Here is a 17,337-nt window from a genome sequence, read left to right on the forward strand (position 1 = left end):
TCGAAAAAGTTTTTCAGCATTTTCGAGTGTTTGTTTGGCTGAAAATATTTTTCAAATGTAAAATTTTTTATAAAACACGGTAAATGAGATAAGAGTGTTTTAAGGAAAATGTCTTCCTCCCTTCTCACCATATTCTTTCTCCTTCTTCCGTTCTTCATCTTCCTTCTCCTTCTTCATCCGTTCTGTAAGTTTTTTATGCTTTTTATTTTCTATATTTCAGGCGATGGTGTTGATTGCAAAATTGGAGGGAAGTCTTTTGGCTCTATTTCATGCTCGATTTGCCTCGAAACAGTTATTGATAATGAGGATCGGTCGTGGGCTAAAGCTTCAATGTGGACATCAATTTCATTTGGGTGAGTCAAAATTGTCAAGATTCGGAACTGATTTTTGTCAATGAATTTTTTTTCTAGAACTGGGCTAGAAAGATCTGAGCTCTAGTTTGCTCATTTGATTTATTGGTTGTGTTTAGTTTTAGTTTGATTGATGATGGAAATTAGGAAATCATAAGGATTGAACCATTTTTATCGCTTATGCTATTTTATAAGTTGAAAAATGAAAATTTAGCTTCATAAACAATGATGATTAATTATATCAGGATTAGTTCAATGGAGCTTTGACATTTCAAATAAGTTGCTCTTTCTTTCTTCTTTGTTTTGTTTTTTCCTGTCAATTGCTATGGCCGATTAACTTTAAAATGTAATTAGTTTTTGTCTTTCCTAGAGACAATTAGTAACCAGGAATCAAATTAGAAGCTAAAGTTTATCTTTGCTTGGATTAGCTATATTATATATTTTGGATGAGCTGCAGCATGGGAAATGGCTACTGGCAGGGACATTAGTTGAATTTTGAAAGGATTTGAGAGTAGGTTTTATGTTATTTTTGTTAATACAGTGTAATAATCAAGTCATTGCCATCAATGAGGTATATTCTCAATGTTATTCCTTTGATAATCCACTTTGTATCAAGTGATTTATTGTGGGATACTGTGTGGAAATTTGAATAAGAAACGTATATTTTACATTCTTTTTTATAGCTAGCGTATGTTGATTAATGTCTGAAGCTACTTTGTGTGGATTGCCAATGCTTAGCTCATTACTCTTCAATTTACACTGGAGATTGTGTTCTTAAGCTCTTTAAATTTGTCTTGAGAGTAGTAGGGAACATAGATAGCTAAGAAATATCTAATTTTAAGGCTTTCTTATTGACTTCATTTTAGAAAATTGCACATTGTAGCTTATTCATCTTTGTTTTGCTGATTGTGATTGCATTAATGATTCATTTGGTCACATAATTGATTTTAAAAAATGTTGTAGTTAGTGATTGCATATTGATCATTTGTACACCCAAGGCAACACAATTTTTGATGCATTCTTTGATATTATTTTTAATGCCTGGTATCTAAATCAAATTTCTCTACAGATATTTGAGAAGAACCCTACCAAGATCAAGAATTATGGTATATGGCTCCGCTACCAAAGTCGTACTGGTTATCATAACATGTACAAGGAATACCGTGACACTACTCTAAACGGAGTTGTTGAACAGATGTACATTGAGATGGCTTCTCGCTATAGAGTCCAGTTCCCATGTATCCAGATTTTCAAGACTACAACTATCCCAGCCAAGCTATGCAAGAGAGATAGCACCAAGCAGCTCCACAACTCCAAAATCCATTGGTGGTCAAGAAGGTGAGGCCGCCTACCAGGAAGTTGAAGACCACTTACAAGGCATCAAAGCTTAACTTGTTTAAGTTCTCTCATTGCAATGAGAAGGGAGTTAATATGGTTTATAGTTCTAAAATTTTTAGTACAGAACATCTGCCAGTTTGTTGATTGGATATTGTTTTTCATTTGAGAAGCTTAGGCCACATCTGACTAGTTGAAGTTGAATTTTCTTTGATTTACTGTCACATTTTGTTTACTTCGATGAGCTGGTTTGCAATGTTTGAACTTTATTGGCCAAGGTTTTTGTTTCTCAAAGGCAACTAGGACACTTTAGTAAAAGAAATTGATGGATTTATTTCACAATTTTTCTAATAAATTTGATGGTGTATCATTTTTTGGAACTTGAATTTGGTAACTGATACTACATTAGGGCTTGAATTTATTATTGATCCACTAAGTTAGGCAATTGTTCTTCCATTTTAGTTTGAACTAAGCAAATATTTTTGTTTTAAGGCTTGAATTATTGTTTTGTCCAAGTTAAATCTCAAAACATGGCAATGGTTCCTATATAATGGTTTAAAATTTTTTTGTCTAACTTTTTTAGAGTAATATAAGAACTTGACAACTTGTACATGCTTGATATTAAATATAAATTTATTAATATATATATAAAATAAACTCAATTAAATAATGAAAAGATAATAAATTCTTAAATACATATTTGTTTAATTTAAAACAGCTTTTCCGGAAATTATTTTCAAGAAATCTGTCGAACAACAGAATATATTTTACACAGATTCATCCAAACACCAGAAAAGTAAATTATTTCTAAAAAAGTAAATCATTTTCCAAAAATTATTTCCCGAAAAATATTTTACTGGCAAACAAACGGAGCCTTACTTTTCACCAACGTTGTATTTTAGGTCAAAAACTTAAATAGCACACCCTTAAAGTCCAAATTGCTTAGTGGGTTGGATTAATTGAGGATTGACGGGGCAATGTTTTTCAGCCTACACCTGTAGAAAATTTGTTACTCCATATCCATTTACGGGAGAACCCATAGAAAATTTAATTCCACATGACATCCCCATTGTATGGCTTAAATTTTGAATTCATCACCAAATTTCAAAACCTTATAATTGAATCTTTAAATCATCAATTAGATTTTTTTATCAACCTCGTTATTAGTTTAGGCATTAAATGCTGATTAAAATGAGACGTGAATTTATTTTTAAAACATGTGGATCAAAATATATACATATATATGTCAATTACATGAATAATTTAGATCTAATTTATTAAAAAAATAAATAGCTCTTCTAAATTTTATTATCACTCTTTATTTTTTTAACATGTCTCATCTAAGCTATCCACATTAAATCTAGCCACACATGATTGCAATCTAATCTAAATATATGCTGTACATGTATTTAATGCCCAAATTGAAAGCTTAATTAATTAAGGGATTTGATTGTTACAACCTAATGCTTAAACAAATGAGACAAATTTAAAGTTTAGGGATTAATTTCAATATTTTGGAGACATTTAGTGTCATTAACCCTTCTCACTAAAGACTGTTTTAAAAAGCCTAACGAGAATTGGATTACAAATTTGTAAATAAATTTTTCATTTTCCATGAAATCATATATGCGACACTGTGGAAAATGAATCATCCACGTGGCAAAACCCTATAGGGAGGTACAACAAAAGGAGCCAGTTTTTTGCAAGAACACGTTGCCGAAGTAAAGTCTCTAAAGCCCAGTTTCCAAGCACCTAACTGAAAAAAGGATCCATTTTCATAAAAAAGAAAAAAAAAGAAAAAGAGATGCATCAATTACCTCTCATTATCTCACACACAAATTAAGTGTTCTTTATTTGGAATCGAAGATTTGATAAGGATTTTTTTTTTTTTTTTGTAAATATTTGTGAAGTTCCTTAGACATCCAGTTTCTCTACCGGTCTCAAATCCATGGCGCTTCCAAGAACGAAGCGATTTTTTCTGTTATGCGCTTTTTCTTACGCGATCGTCGCCATTGCAGAGTACGCCTCTCTCTCTCTCTCTCTATATATATATATATATATCCAGAAAAGTGGTGTTCCTGTGAGCGTGAAAGTATGTGGCGTGATACCGTATTTGATTCAGGAAGAATTATTACGAGATATTACAAGTGCCGAAAGGAGCGTCGGATGAGCAGATCAAAAGAGCATATAGGAAGCTGGCATTGAAGTATCATCCCGATAAGAATCCCGGTAATGAAGAAGCCAATAAGCGATTTGCAGATATTAACAATGGTAAAAAAATTTCTCCGTCTTTATTTAAGTTTTTTGTTCTTTAGAAAAGAGAGAAAAAAAGAAGAGCTTTGAATGATGGAATAATTTGGTTTTTATGAAAGGTTAGCTTATGAAGTGTTGTCGGATAGCCAAAAAAGGAGTATATATGATAGGTATGGAGAGGAGGGCTTGAAACAACATGCTGCCCGTGCAGGCGGAGGAATGGGGGTCAATATGCATGACATTTTTAGCTCGTAAGTTTTTTTTTGAAAATTTCGCTCTTTTTTTTTTTTTTACTTGTATTGCATTGCATTATGTTGTTGATAGCAATATAGTAGTGATTGAAATGCTATGGTATCTGTTCTCAGTTCTCACTTACTCAAAACAAACGTAGGAGCATGCTTTGTTGGTGATAATGTATTGATTAAATATCCATAAAATATTTTTTATTGACTGATATTTGGGATAGCATTGATTAAATAATCATTTAGCCTATACAAACTGTCTGCCTAATCTTATATTCACTTAGGTTTAAATGTGGATAGCCATCATTTCTTGGAACTATTCACCTTTATTTATGTTACTGGATTCAATTTCAACTACCTACTATTGGTGACAAGATAAAGCTTTTTCTTCAGGTTTTTTGGGGGAGGCCCAATAGAAGAGGAGAGAATTGTGAAGGGTGACGATGTAACTGTCGAATTGGAGGCAACACTAGAAGATTTGTACATGGGAAGTACTCTTAAGGTGAGAACCTATGTCTTCTGGTGGATTTGTTACCCTTAAACCAAATCCAATAATTGATCAGCTTTTGGTCATCTTAGTAGTGTGGACTATGGGCATCACGATTTTTGTGCATTATGTCTTGTACCTTATTTAATACATTTATGTCTTAAATAAGTTGGTTAGTGGCTACCTGGTGTACAACAATGTGAAAGTTTGAATATTATATAATCTTATAACTTGGGACTTAGGAAGCTAGTTTGTAACCTAAACAATATTTACCAGTGTACTTATTCTTTCTCTAGATATTCGTGTAACCATTGTATCTATGCAATAGTAACAAAGCTTTGCATAGGTACTTCATCTAACTTGTGTGTTTTGTGTATTAGCAAATGACAAAGCTAGATTCTCCTCCTCAGAGTGATTGTTCATCAGTTATTAGGCATCAAAGGGTATAGTCTCATGCATAGCTTAGTTAGGATTCTCCTTGTCAGCCTTGTTAAATTTGCTGGTTGAAGTGCAAAAGAAGAGCTGTTAGGCACTTGGGCTATCATTTGAAATACAGATATTTGCTTAATGATGTTGCATTTTAACTATTTTTTAATGTTCCCCAAGAAACTAGTGGATCAGTAAATTATACATGATCACGAAATAATAATGATGATGGGCACATGATGTATTCTTTTCCTTCTTGTCTTTCGTTTTAGCTTTTTTGGGGAAATTTGAAGAAGCTATTAACTAGGTGCTTGCTTCTCTATACCCAATCTTGATCTTTCTCTGAATATTCTTAAAGAAAAGTAGCATTGATCTAGGTTTGGAGGGAGAAAAACATATTAAAGCCTGCTCCTGGTAAACGGCCTTGTAACTGCAGAAATGAGGTCTACCATAGGCAAATTGGTCCAGGGATGTTCCAACAGATGACTGAACAGGTATTTTGGCCTTTTTTTTTCTTTAATATTTAAGTTTCTTACTGTTCTTCTATCCTTTATCTTGTCTGTCGAGCTTTGTAGAGTGTCATAATTGTTATGTATTTTGTTGCTTTGATCGAGCTTTTTATTTTATTTTATTATATTCTCGATTTTTCTTTTCTCAGGTTTGTGAGCAGTGCCAAAATGTCAAATTTGAAAGAGAGGGGTTTAATGTCACAATTGATATTGAGAAAGGAATGCAAGATGGGCAAGTAAGCATGTAGAATTAGAAATTTTTTTGTGACTGTAGTTTTCCTAAATAATGTTCAAATTTGCAGTCAAGCTTAAGACCTAAGTTAAGTGGAAGAGGATAAACTATTATCTAGATGAAATGTTTTTTTTTCTATGACAATTATTGGTTGCAGAACGATTTTTTAGTAGTATCATCGTACTTTGTATTTCATTATTCTCTTAATTCTTTTCAAATCTGAAGTCTACGATGCTCCATTCTGCTTTCTTGGAATCTCCTGATCTGGATGCTTTCATGATTCCTCGCATACAATGATAAGCTAGCAATAAAAAAGAATAATTGTTTACATGTATCAGTGCGTGCTGAATTATTTTCACATGCTTTATTGTTTTAGCATTACTCCACAAGAAGCTAACACAGAAATATGCTTAAGTAAACCTCTGTGGTATTCTTTGCTGTTATGTGTGAACGGAACACATTGCTTTTATGCAAGTTGGTTAATTAAAACAATTTCATTCGAATTTCTCATCCTACATCTTCTATGAAATGTTGTGATTTTCATCCTCGTGAGCTAATCATTCTTGTTGATAGATTTGGAATAATGCTCCTTGCATATTTTCAGGAGGTAGTTTTTTATGAAGATGGTGAACCTATAGTAGATGGAGAACCTGGAGATTTGAAGGTTAGTATGTGATTAGATGCTATAGTGACAATCCTGTGCAGTCTGTCTTTAGTATATTGGAATTTTCTCATTAATGCTCACATGGTCGATTGAGACTAACATTTTTTACAGTTTCGTATTCGCACTGCACCCCATGACCGATTCAGAAGGGAAGGTGATGACTTGCACGCTACAGTCACCATAACACTTGTAAGTCCCCTTTTTGTATAGTATCTATGTATGTCTCAACTTCTCATCTCTTCATTTTTCCTTGTACCAGGTTCAAGCTCTTGTTGGTTTTGAGAAGACCATTAAACATCTTGATGACCATTTAGTGAACGTTGGCTCTAAGGTAAGCATTAAGCGACGACAGATTCTATGGTAATTTGCTCAGTTAGTGTCCATCAAATACAACAATTAAAACCCAAATTTTAAAAACAAATAAACATCAAAATTATGTTTTAGGAAAAAATAAATATTTTGTATTTGCACAATTACATAGGATATTACTAAGCACAAGGAAGTGAGAAAGTTCAAAGGAGAAGGAATGCCATTACATTCCAGCAAGAAGAAAGGTGATCTCTATGTCACCTATGACGTTTTATTCCCCACATCGTTGACGGAAGACCAGAAGTCCAAAATCAAAGAAGTTCTTGGCTAGGAATAGGGGATATTAGTTTTTATTTTTATCTTTTATTCTTTTGGGGGTTTGGGTCCTAATATTTTCCCATTACAACATGATGAGGCTACATATAAATGAGGATAATCCAGGGGTTTCTAATGTTTTTTTCTCCCCTCCCTTTTGTTGCCTATTTCCTCTCGGCAACAGGGTGGCATGCAAGGATTTTTGCCTGTCTCGATCTTAAACTGAAATTTTATCTTGAGAAAATAATTTGTCTCTAACCCTAACTTTAAATTTAAAAAAATTCTGATTTCAACCTGATCCGATCTAAAATTAAGTTAATTGTTTTATTTTTTATTTTTAAGAAATGTTATTATTTATTTTAGACTTAAAACTTAATATATTCATATATTAAGGGTAATTTTTGTAAATAATTTGACGTGGCTAGATTTATCTCAAACCCGACTCCGACTGGACTCGAGTATTTTTCTAATGCCACCAAACTGACCTGAAATCTATTTTTTTTAAAAAACTAACAATAATAATTGGGTCAAGTTAGAATTTATTTAAGAAAATGCGTTTAGTTGAAAGTTTAGTTGAAAATTTAAAAAATGATTTTCAAAAAATAAAAATATGTGAAAAAAAAAAGTTGTTTTCATTTATTCACTGAAAATGCTCTGTAAATGGTAAAATTGAATATGTTGAAAATAAGGATTTTTAATTTAATAAATTACTTTGGGTTAAAATTCATATAAACACTTTTTCAAATATTAAATCATATAGTCTAGTTTGAATGCATATAAATAAATAATTTTATTTATTTCACTCGTTTTCTATTATAAAAAATAAATACTAAACGTTTTTATTATTGAAAATATTTTTTTTTATTTTTTATTTATCAAATATGTTTTTCAACTTGAAAAAAATCATTTTATAAAAAGAAAAAAGAAAGCTAATACACCTACTTGCCCCTTATTGATGATGTCCCTTGATCTTGAAATGATTTTCTTGAATTTGTTTTTAACTCTTCTAGAATCTTTCTCGTAATGTTTTATACTATATTAATATTTTTAAAAACAAAAGAAAATATATATTATAAAAAGGTACAAGTAAAATATATTAAAAAATATAAAATTAAATATATATTAAAAAATTTTAAAAAATTTATAAAAATCAAAAGATAAACACGTGAATAAATATATCGAGAAAAATTTTAATGAAAACTTGTACCATCCCTGGAGTTCCATAAAGATGAGCTGTACAGAAAATCAGTGGCCTCGTAGATTTACAACTGCCTTAATGTTGTGCTTAAAATATTTAATATACAGTTAGGAATGGTTTCAGTATTAAATAAAACAAAATTATAATTAATTTGAAAACTAAAATTTAATATCTTAGAATTTCAACATTTATTTATAATAATAGTTAGTGTTAATGTTTTATTATTTATTTAAAGTCCTCCATATCTTTTAATTAAGATAAAAACATAAATTTATTATTTTGTAGTTGAATGATTACGTAGTGAATTTCAAAATTCAATTTTCAAAATATAAATTTACTCAAAAATAAGGTTAGTTTTGTAATTTACCCTGACTTGTAACTCAAAGGTAATTTAAAACCATTCCTCCGCCTATTTACAACCTTCCGTCTTTCTCTTTTATATATAAATGATCAACCTTCTTAAAACCGGAAAACGGGTTGAAGAAACAAAGAGATAAAAGCGCCTTGCTTCCCGCCATTGTTGCCGCCTCATTTCCTATGTTTTACCCACTTTTTGTTTACTATAGTATTAGATTTTTTTCATACTAATATTTGATTAGAAACTATAAAGAATTTTACGCCCCCACAAGCAAATTGTAAAAAATAAAAAATAAAATGGATGGGCTTTGTTTGAAAACAGGGATTCATGGCATGCCACCTGCGATCTCGGTGACCAGGCCATTGGAAAATAGGACCAACGCCGCGCAAGTGAGTGCGGTGTTGCGGTCTTTGGTGGCGGATAATAATAGTAATAACAACAACAATAATAAATCGACGTCGTCGTCGTCCGGGGCGGTTGTTTCGCCGCAGAAGAAGGTGTTTTCCAGGTTATCGTGTCGGTACACATTGAAATCATTGTGGCCTTCTGGAAGTGGAGGTAGGAAGTACGCGAGGTACAGCGGGACGGCTGTCGACGATACGGTTTTATTGGAGAAGGGTAACGGAGAGGAGATGAAAGTGAACGGCGGAGAAATGAACGGAACGTTGGAAGGGCGGAACGGGAATTGGGTCATGAAGATCTTGGACGTGAAGTCATTGTGGAAGGAAGACGCTGGTAAAGAAGGGGAAGAAGCCGAAGAAGGAAACAATGAAAACGGCGAGGAACGAATGTGTGAATGTTGCAGAACCTGTGATGATGAAAATGAAATAAAGGAAATCGATAAACATTCGTTTTCCACGATGCTCAAAAGGGTGTCGTTAGCTGATGCTAAGCTGTACGCTCAAATGTCTTACCTTGGATGCTTGGCTTATGTCATTCCAAGGATTAAGGTAGACCAACCCAGAAATTTGTTCTTTTTTTTTTAATTATTCATAATTTTAAAAAGTTTTAACATGTTTTCGTTTTATATATTAGATTAAGGTCTCGTTTAAGAGAGGTGAAAAACTGGGTTTCACTGAAAAAAGCAAAATGATTGATGATTTGATGAGTGAAATTTCTTGTTTTTGAAATTTGATGATATCTTTATAGTTTTGTAATCTATTTGTACTTGGATGATGATGATGGGTTTCTCTCTTTTGTTGGATGTGTGCTTTGATGTTTGTTTATAGATGAAACTATCGCTCGGATCTTTGAAGAGTAATTTTTTCTGTATTTATTTTTTATTTTTATTTTTTTGCATTTCAGCCTGAGAATCTCTTAAAACATCACGGTTTGCATTTTGTGACTTCGTCAATGGAGAAGAGAGAATCAGCAATGAATGTTGAGAAAAATCATGAGGTATCCTCTGAAAATCAAGAGGTGCAAAGGAATAACGAGGATGATATGTACGGCGATGAGAAGAAAAATATCGGGTATCGGATCAGTGCTTCTGCTACTTATCAGATAGCTGCCTCTGCTGCTTCTTATTTGCAGTCCCATACAAGGACCATGCTTCCTTTCAAATCGTCGAATCCTGAAAGCATCAAGGATTCATCCAAAGATGGAAATGGAAGTGAGAGTGGTTCCGATATGATAAACTCTGACATGGCCTCTTTAATGGCAACTACAGACTCCGTGACGGCCGTGGTTGCTGCCAAGGAAGAAGTGAAGCAAGCTGTTGCTGATGATTTGAACTCTACGCATTCATCGCCTTGTGAGTGGTTTATCTGTGATGATGATCAGAGTGGTACTAGATTCTATGTAATTCAGGTAGATAACACCATCCATACTAACAAGGGTATGGCACATGCTCTCTTTATATAGGAGTTGCAGATTTTTATTTAGAGTTGATTATATTGATTCAGTTTGCATTTTGGATGTTGTTACCTTACATTTTTGAACTAGTTATGATGTGTATATGCAGGGATCTGAGTCATTAGCATCTTGGCAGGCGAATCTACTTTTCGAGCCTATCAAGTTTGAGGTAATTTCTTGAGAAAATGTGTCTATTTGCTTCTTGTTAATCTTTATCTGATTTTGTTTGGATTCTTGAATGCATAAAATGTTCATTGAAACCGCATCAGATGTCAGTTTACATATATAATCTTTTTTAGATGAGAATGTTCAATGCTTTAGCCTCTGTTTTTGGTATGCGGTAAATATGATAGAGGACTGGAAAGTATATCCATTTCCGGTTTTCGATTAATACTGTACAATCTTTTATGGTTAAGGGACTGGATGTTCTTGTCCATAGAGGTATATATGAGATTGCTAAAGGCATGTACGAGGGAATGCTCCCTGATGTCCGTTCCCACTTAAAATCACATGGAAAACGTGCAACTTTCCGCTTCACTGGGCATTCTCTCGGTGGCAGCTTGTCGCTATTGGTAAATCTTATGTTGTTGATACGAGGTGAAGTGCCGGCTTCTTCCTTACTTCCCGTTATAATGTTTGGATCTCCAAGCATCATGTGTGGGGGTGACCGTCTTCTTCGCCAACTCAGGTTGCCACGAAGTCATGTTCAAGCAATTACGATGCACAGAGACATTGTTCCTCGAGCCTTCTCTTGCAATTTTCCTAGCCGTGTTTTAGAGCTTTTAAAGGCTCTTAATGGGAAGTTTCGACACCATCCTTGTCTCAATAATCAGGTAATGTATCTGCATTTTTGAAAACTGTAAATGCAACTGAATTAGAACATGGATATTTAACTATTTATCTTGTTTTGCTACAGAATCTATTGTATGCATCAATGGGGCAACTTCTGATTTTACAACCAGATGAGAAATTCTCTCCTCCTCATCATCTCCTTCCTTGGGGAATCGGTCTATATTTCCTAACCTCTCCATTCTCAAACGAAGATAGTGAAGAGAAGTTGCTCCGGGCTGCACAGAGAATTTTCTTTAACTCGCCACATCCACTTGACATCTTAAGTGATCGTAGTGCATACGGTTCCGAAGGAACAATCATAAGAGATCATGACATGAAATCTTACTTGAAATTCGTTCGAGAAGTCATCCGTCAAGAGCAAAATCGCATCAGGAAGACCAAGAGAGAACAACGACGCAAGGACTGGTGGTCCCTGGTGTTATCTCGAGGCGTCAGTGCGGGTATCGTGCTCGGGAGGTCCATCACGACAACTGGTCTACACCAAGGACAATTCAACTTAGCCGTTGTTTTACAAACCGGGAGAGCGTCCTTGAAGCGGTTTGGTAAGCTAGTTGCATCTAGGGACATGCATTTGCTGGTGATCCTTTTGTTGCCTGCCAAACTGTTACTCTTGGGTGCATACCATGTGATCAATTTTCGTTGAGAACCATATATTGTTTCTTAGGAGGGAGTATTATACAGGTGGAATCACCTTGCCGTCGATGATTTTTTTATTCATTTTTTATTTAGTAAAGGAAATTTGATAAAACTTATGAAAATTGTTTATACTCTGTATTATGAGTAACACTAGTGTAATGATGTTTATCGCCTCATTGGATCATTGGTAGAAGTTAATATTTCAATAATGGCTACCTAAAGCTAACGAGATTTTTCCGGAAATGTTCAGGAAAATGATAGTCAATGTGTCGGCTTATGGGGCTGTCTTTAAGTGGGGGATATCAATGTCTGGGAGTAGTTGAAACGTGAAAGAAAGATCTTGCTTAGATGTTATTGTTATTGAGAACGATATTGAACTTGCTGGTTTGCAATTACAATTCAAATTTAATTGAATTCGAGTAGCTCTATAGAAAATAATGTTCGATTGAGCTCAAGGCAATTTCGAGCAAACTTTAGCCTGCATAGCTTGACAAGTTGTTTCTTGGTCAGCTGGAATCTGCAATTCCTCGTCAGATTCTTATAATTTGTTGTTAGTCTGGCAAATTTTGGTCTCCATTGATGATGTAACGAATGATGAACCACGAACCCCAAGGTTTAGTCAAGCAAAAAACAAAAGGCTCCAATTATGGACAAAAACGGAGCCCAAAAGCACAGTGACTGACACGGCAAGAAGTCGGCTTGGTTTTGGAAGAATTAAAGAGAAGCAGGACCCACCCAAATCTTTCATACAACCGCGCAACCTACAAGCTTTTTCTAAACTTTTTATGTAGACAGGTTAAATTAAAAAGCATTAAAAGATGGCTTAGTGATGATCGGTGCCTATCTACTGTAATCAAAATTGTAACTTAATATGCATGCTGTAAAAACCAGTCATTTAATCCCTCTACATTTGGTATCCATGCAAACTAAAATTAACTTTTGCCAGTTTGCAACAAACTTGCTACAATTGATGATGAAAACAGACATAATTGCTACACGCCAGGTTGTTTTGCTTCATAACAACACATTAGGCATAGGGATCAAAATATAACCTAAATTCAATTATTTTACTTTTGAAACGGATAGGGACGGGTCTAATTCTTCAACTAGTCGGATTGGGTTATGGTGGGGGTATATCAGACCCGTTGCCGTAGAACAACAGGAAAAGTCCGAAACTGAATCAAAGCTAAGTCCCACTGTTAAAGGAAATTGACCCTCTTCTTCAATGAAAAATGAAAACTATCCTACCAGTTTTCAGCTAACATGAAAACACAATCTAATGATAACATAATAAACAAAATTCACCCAACTCGATAGGAAAAGCGGAGTAGCTTTGTATTTTTATTTTTTCTGCTACAAGATTTAAACTTGTTCTCTTAACATGTATTTCGATTTAACAGAGTTGTAGCATGAGCTTTTGGAACAGTTTGTCCAACATAAAACACATACAACCATGTAAAAGTGAAGTACAACCTACAGACTGAGCTTACCGGCTAAGTACCATGTGTGCATAGCCAGAACACCAAAGCACATAAGATTAATAAGCGAGGATAACCCGTGAATCATTCCAAATTTCTTGTTCATGGCTGCGAGCTTTGGGTTCTTCTTCGCGACTTCGTGGTTCTTTAACCCTCCAATTTCATTACCAATGTTCTCTTCTCTCTCTACCTTGTGCCTATGCTTCATCATCTGCAAGTCCACAAACAACATAATAAACTCACTAATGCAGCATTAGTAAGAATGAACTCACTTATGTACTGCATGGTTGCTTAGGGAACATAGAACAAATCAGAAAATACTTAACACCTTGGAATCTCATCCATCCGATCAACTGAATCTTAAATACAACCATCCTCACTTCTCAGTACAAATATACCCTAAATTCTCATAAAAACACAAAAAACTTCATCACCCTAAAATATCTTAGACTACTAAATTTATGGGTTCCAACCCATCAAACTTATCCAAACTATCGCCCAGCTTCTAAATTGTCTCTAAACTTCAAAATATTCTAAATGAATCTCCATACTATCATTATTGTATTTTGTGAGCCTGACTGCCAATTTAGGTGTTAAATGTCAGTTCAGATATGACAATTAAATTATAAACACGTGCTTTAAATATTTAAGGGGACTCTTTTTTTTTTCTTTTTTTCTTTTTTAAAACATCAAATTTAAACTATCCAGGCAGCAAGTACACATGTATTTTTCAATATAGAATGTTGGTCATAATTTAAGGATATCAGGTGCAATTAACCCTAAAATAAAAGTTCTTTTATCTTTTTATTTCCCAACCAAGTGAACCCTACAAGTCAAACCAGATTTTAGAGATTTTCATTGATTAACATGAAAATAAACAAGTCCAATTTCTATGATGAACAAGGGATAGAACTGAACGAAATTACCTCAATGGTCATGGGAGTGAAAACGAACAAATTTATGAGATTAAAAGCAAAAGCAGAGACTAAAAAGCCAAGCTGGTACTTCTCGGTAGTGGTCGCCGACTTCCACGGATGCATATAACCAAACGCCGCCGCCGATACGGCACAACAAACCCCCACCATCGAGAAATAAGCAGGGAACATTTTGCTTTGCAGATTACCAAATTGATGCCTTGGCAGATATCTAAGTAAAAATTAAAGGAAATAACAAATTATTATTTTTTTAAATAATTTGGGATTAATTAAGGGTATAATAAGAAAAGAAAAAGGCGTACTTGAACATGAGGATACCGCCGATGAAAGTGACCCAAAGGGCGGTGCCCCAGGCGGTTGCGAAGCAGAGGAGATGAGCTAGTTTAATAGAAGTAGAGAGAATGGGTGAAATTGTGTCGTCGGATTTTGATCCAAAGGTCTCCGGCGAGAATATTACTCCGACGGCAAAGAAAGCCACCGCCGTCAAGAATCGTGTTAACCAAGCCATCTCCCGGTTTTACTAGAATTAGGGATTTGGAGGAAATGTTACATAGAGATCTCTTTCATGGTGTTAGTTGGTAAGGAATTTCAATGGAAATGTTACATACCGTGAACAAACCGCAGTCCACCATTTCATTTTTTAAAAAAAAATTGGGAACAAGTATTTTCTTTTTTCCATTTTTCATGGGATTTTATTCAAAGATTATCTCAATGGTGATAAGGAGATTGATGGAGCATGTGATTTGATGAAAATTTAAATTATATTTTATTTTTTATAATTGAGATATAGATAAATTACTCTTAATATATTAGAAAAAGATGTACTAATTAATATTTTTTAATTATATATTGTTAAGTGATGATTTATCTTTTTCAAAATTTTGTATGTGAAGTGAAATTAAAGGAGGAATATGATTAGATAAAAGTATTATAAAAATTTTTGTATTAAGAATCGAATTATATTTTCTCTCTTTATTAAAAATTTATCTTTAAAAAATTTATAATTCAATCTCAAGCTTCTCAACTTGTCTTTGTCCATTCATTCATTTATTTATTTTTATTTTTTAAATATCAATAAAGTGATATTAAAAAATCTCTATCAACAATGCATCAAATAATTATTCATACTAAATACAAATTATAATTTCAAAACAGTGTAAAATTAACATGGTTTGGCAACATTTTATAACCTTTTCTAGGTTTAATTTTTTAATAATCCAATTATTAAATTTCATGTTTCATTCATGTAAACCTGCATGCTAAGTTTGAAGTAAAAAAAAATATTTTTAACTATTTATTTTATGCAAAAAAAATTCAGTCATAATATCTATATTAATATATATAATATTTTACGTCAATGTGATAGAGATACCATATCGATTTGAAATTTTGTAAGCATGACAAGTATATATTGATAAATTCAATTGTTAGATTATTAAAATATTAATTGTAGAAAAAATTATGAAATGGTGTAAAACCATATTGGCTTTACGTCGATCTAAGTGGATCCTTCCCCTATCTCATATATTTTTTAGTATTTATTTGTGTTTTAGTTATTACAATATATTATAAGGAAAATTATTCGATACATAAGTTTGTGTTTTTTAAACTTTACAAGTAGGTTAAAAGTGCAACATGTGTCTCATATAGTAAAAAAAATTAAAAATATATAACCAAATGAAATCCTTGTGTAACACACCACACTTGACCCGGTCACCGAATCCGAATATTTGATGTCACATTACATTGCCGAAGCAACTAAGCTAACTTACTACTTATTCACATCATTCAATGAACATTTATCATATCAATCCATTTATTAATCCAACATATTAACCACATCAATTCTTAATATTTAAGTACCTATTTTATTAAGTTACGAGTTTATGCTAAGTCTATTTGAGAGTTATGACTCAAATCCAAACTCAATTATCACATTTTAGTCTTATGTCTCAAGACAAAGAACTTTATGTCTCGAGACGAGCCTTATTTTGTTTTTGGTAATTTTTTTTTATATCAACATGTCTCGAGACACTAGATGTGGTTTTTCGAGGTAAAGTCTCTTATGCCTCGAGACTAGGTCTAAAGACCAGCCTCCTTTGTTTTCTTATTTTAGCTTCAATGATTCCTTATCTCAAGACAAGGGGCACATTGTCTCGAGACCTAAATAGAATTATCGAGACTATTTAGACAATGTTTTGAGACATTAAACATATAGATAAACAATAAAGTAAAATTTGATCTTATGATCTCAAGACACATTCATGTTGTCTAAACATATAAATAAACAATAAGGTAATTTTTTTTCTTATGGTCTCGAAACACATTCATGCTATCTCTAGACTCAATGGCAAAAGGACCTTAAATAAACATTTTCAAGTGTTCAAACCATACCAAAATATACCTTAAACATAGCTAAACATTACTTCAATATAAGATCATCAATTTGATACATACAAACATAACCAAAAACCATCAAAATCGTAACCATCGATGTATCATTATCTAACCAACTAATTCACATATTAAAACACATATAATCTAGCATAATTATCTACTAATCAAGGAATGAAATTCACCTTAATAAAGCTTATATGCCAAGTATCAAATATACTAAAATGTTAACTTAAACATCATGCCCAAAACAACTTAGGTATATACCATTTCAACACAAACACGTATATACATATAAAAGAGTTAGTAAAATGATTCTAGAGTTAAATAGTTGAGAATGGATGCTTGAACACTTTCAATCTATAGAAATCCTCGTCTAGACCTGCACACGGAAATAAACATAACTATGTGCTGAGTATTGAATACTTAATGATGCTAATATAATTTAAACACAATACATTAAAAATAAACTAAAACAAAAACATATAAAAATATCAATTACATTAATGT

The 17,337-nt window shown here is 33.0% G+C and overlaps 3 protein-coding genes and 1 long non-coding RNA gene across 4 annotated transcripts; 3 read left to right on the plus strand and 1 right to left on the minus strand.

Annotated features, from left to right (window-relative positions):
- Window positions 1-2,065, plus strand: LOC107926852 (uncharacterized). Its single transcript, XR_001692304.2, has 2 exons — window positions 1-353; window positions 1,420-2,065. It is a non-coding gene; the product is annotated as an uncharacterized lncRNA (long non-coding RNA).
- Window positions 2,066-3,422: 1,357 nt separating this feature from the next.
- On the plus strand, window positions 3,423-7,380 carry LOC107926851 (dnaJ protein ERDJ3B). Its single transcript, XM_016857793.2, has 10 exons — window positions 3,423-3,704; window positions 3,808-3,956; window positions 4,063-4,189; window positions 4,574-4,682; window positions 5,471-5,587; window positions 5,752-5,838; window positions 6,439-6,498; window positions 6,610-6,687; window positions 6,758-6,829; window positions 6,980-7,380. Exons 1-10 carry the CDS (start codon window positions 3,634-3,636, stop codon window positions 7,136-7,138), a joined length of 1,029 nt encoding a protein of 342 aa, XP_016713282.1. The 5' UTR covers window positions 3,423-3,633; the 3' UTR covers window positions 7,139-7,380.
- A 1,404-nt stretch (window positions 7,381-8,784) lies between these two features.
- LOC107926902 (phospholipase A1 PLIP2, chloroplastic) lies at window positions 8,785-12,193 on the plus strand. Its single transcript, XM_016857849.2, has 5 exons — window positions 8,785-9,628; window positions 9,984-10,487; window positions 10,642-10,701; window positions 10,949-11,365; window positions 11,449-12,193. Exons 1-5 carry the CDS (start codon window positions 8,975-8,977, stop codon window positions 12,025-12,027), a joined length of 2,214 nt encoding a protein of 737 aa, XP_016713338.1. The 5' UTR covers window positions 8,785-8,974; the 3' UTR covers window positions 12,028-12,193.
- A 1,141-nt stretch (window positions 12,194-13,334) lies between these two features.
- LOC107926903 (transmembrane protein 205) lies at window positions 13,335-15,181 on the minus strand. The gene is made up of 3 exons (XM_016857850.2): window positions 14,736-15,181; window positions 14,425-14,644; window positions 13,335-13,709 (listed from the first exon to the last, which is right to left on the minus strand). Exons 1-3 carry the CDS (start codon window positions 14,939-14,941, stop codon window positions 13,494-13,496), a joined length of 642 nt encoding a protein of 213 aa, XP_016713339.1. The 5' UTR covers window positions 14,942-15,181; the 3' UTR covers window positions 13,335-13,493.
- Between the last annotated feature and the right edge of the window lie 2,156 nt (window positions 15,182-17,337).

This window comes from Gossypium hirsutum, chromosome A08, assembly GCF_007990345.1.
Source record: "Gossypium hirsutum isolate 1008001.06 chromosome A08, Gossypium_hirsutum_v2.1, whole genome shotgun sequence".
NCBI lineage: Eukaryota > Viridiplantae > Streptophyta > Magnoliopsida > Malvales > Malvaceae > Gossypium > Gossypium hirsutum.

Coding starts and splice junctions, on each gene's coding strand:
- LOC107926902 (XM_016857849.2), top strand. CDS start 8,975: ATGGATGGGCTTTGTTTGAAAACAGGGATTCATGGCATGCCACCTGCG. Junction 9,629..9,983: donor ATGTCATTCCAAGGATTAAG/GTAGACCAACCC, acceptor TTTGCATTTCAG/CCTGAGAATCTCTTAAAACA. Junction 10,702..10,948: donor TCGAGCCTATCAAGTTTGAG/GTAATTTCTTGA, acceptor TTTATGGTTAAG/GGACTGGATGTTCTTGTCCA.
- LOC107926851 (XM_016857793.2), top strand. CDS start 3,634: ATGGCGCTTCCAAGAACGAAGCGATTTTTTCTGTTATGCGCTTTTTCT. Junction 3,705..3,807: donor GCGATCGTCGCCATTGCAGA/GTACGCCTCTCT, acceptor TATTTGATTCAG/GAAGAATTATTACGAGATAT. Junction 3,957..4,062: donor ATTTGCAGATATTAACAATG/GTAAAAAAATTT, acceptor ATGAAAGGTTAG/CTTATGAAGTGTTGTCGGAT.
- LOC107926903 (XM_016857850.2), bottom strand. CDS start 14,941: ATGGCTTGGTTAACACGATTCTTGACGGCGGTGGCTTTCTTTGCCGTC. Junction 14,645..14,735: donor GGCGGTATCCTCATGTTCAA/GTACGCCTTTTT, acceptor ATTTTTACTTAG/ATATCTGCCAAGGCATCAAT. Junction 13,710..14,424: donor TCACTCCCATGACCATTGAG/GTAATTTCGTTC, acceptor GTGGACTTGCAG/ATGATGAAGCATAGGCACAA.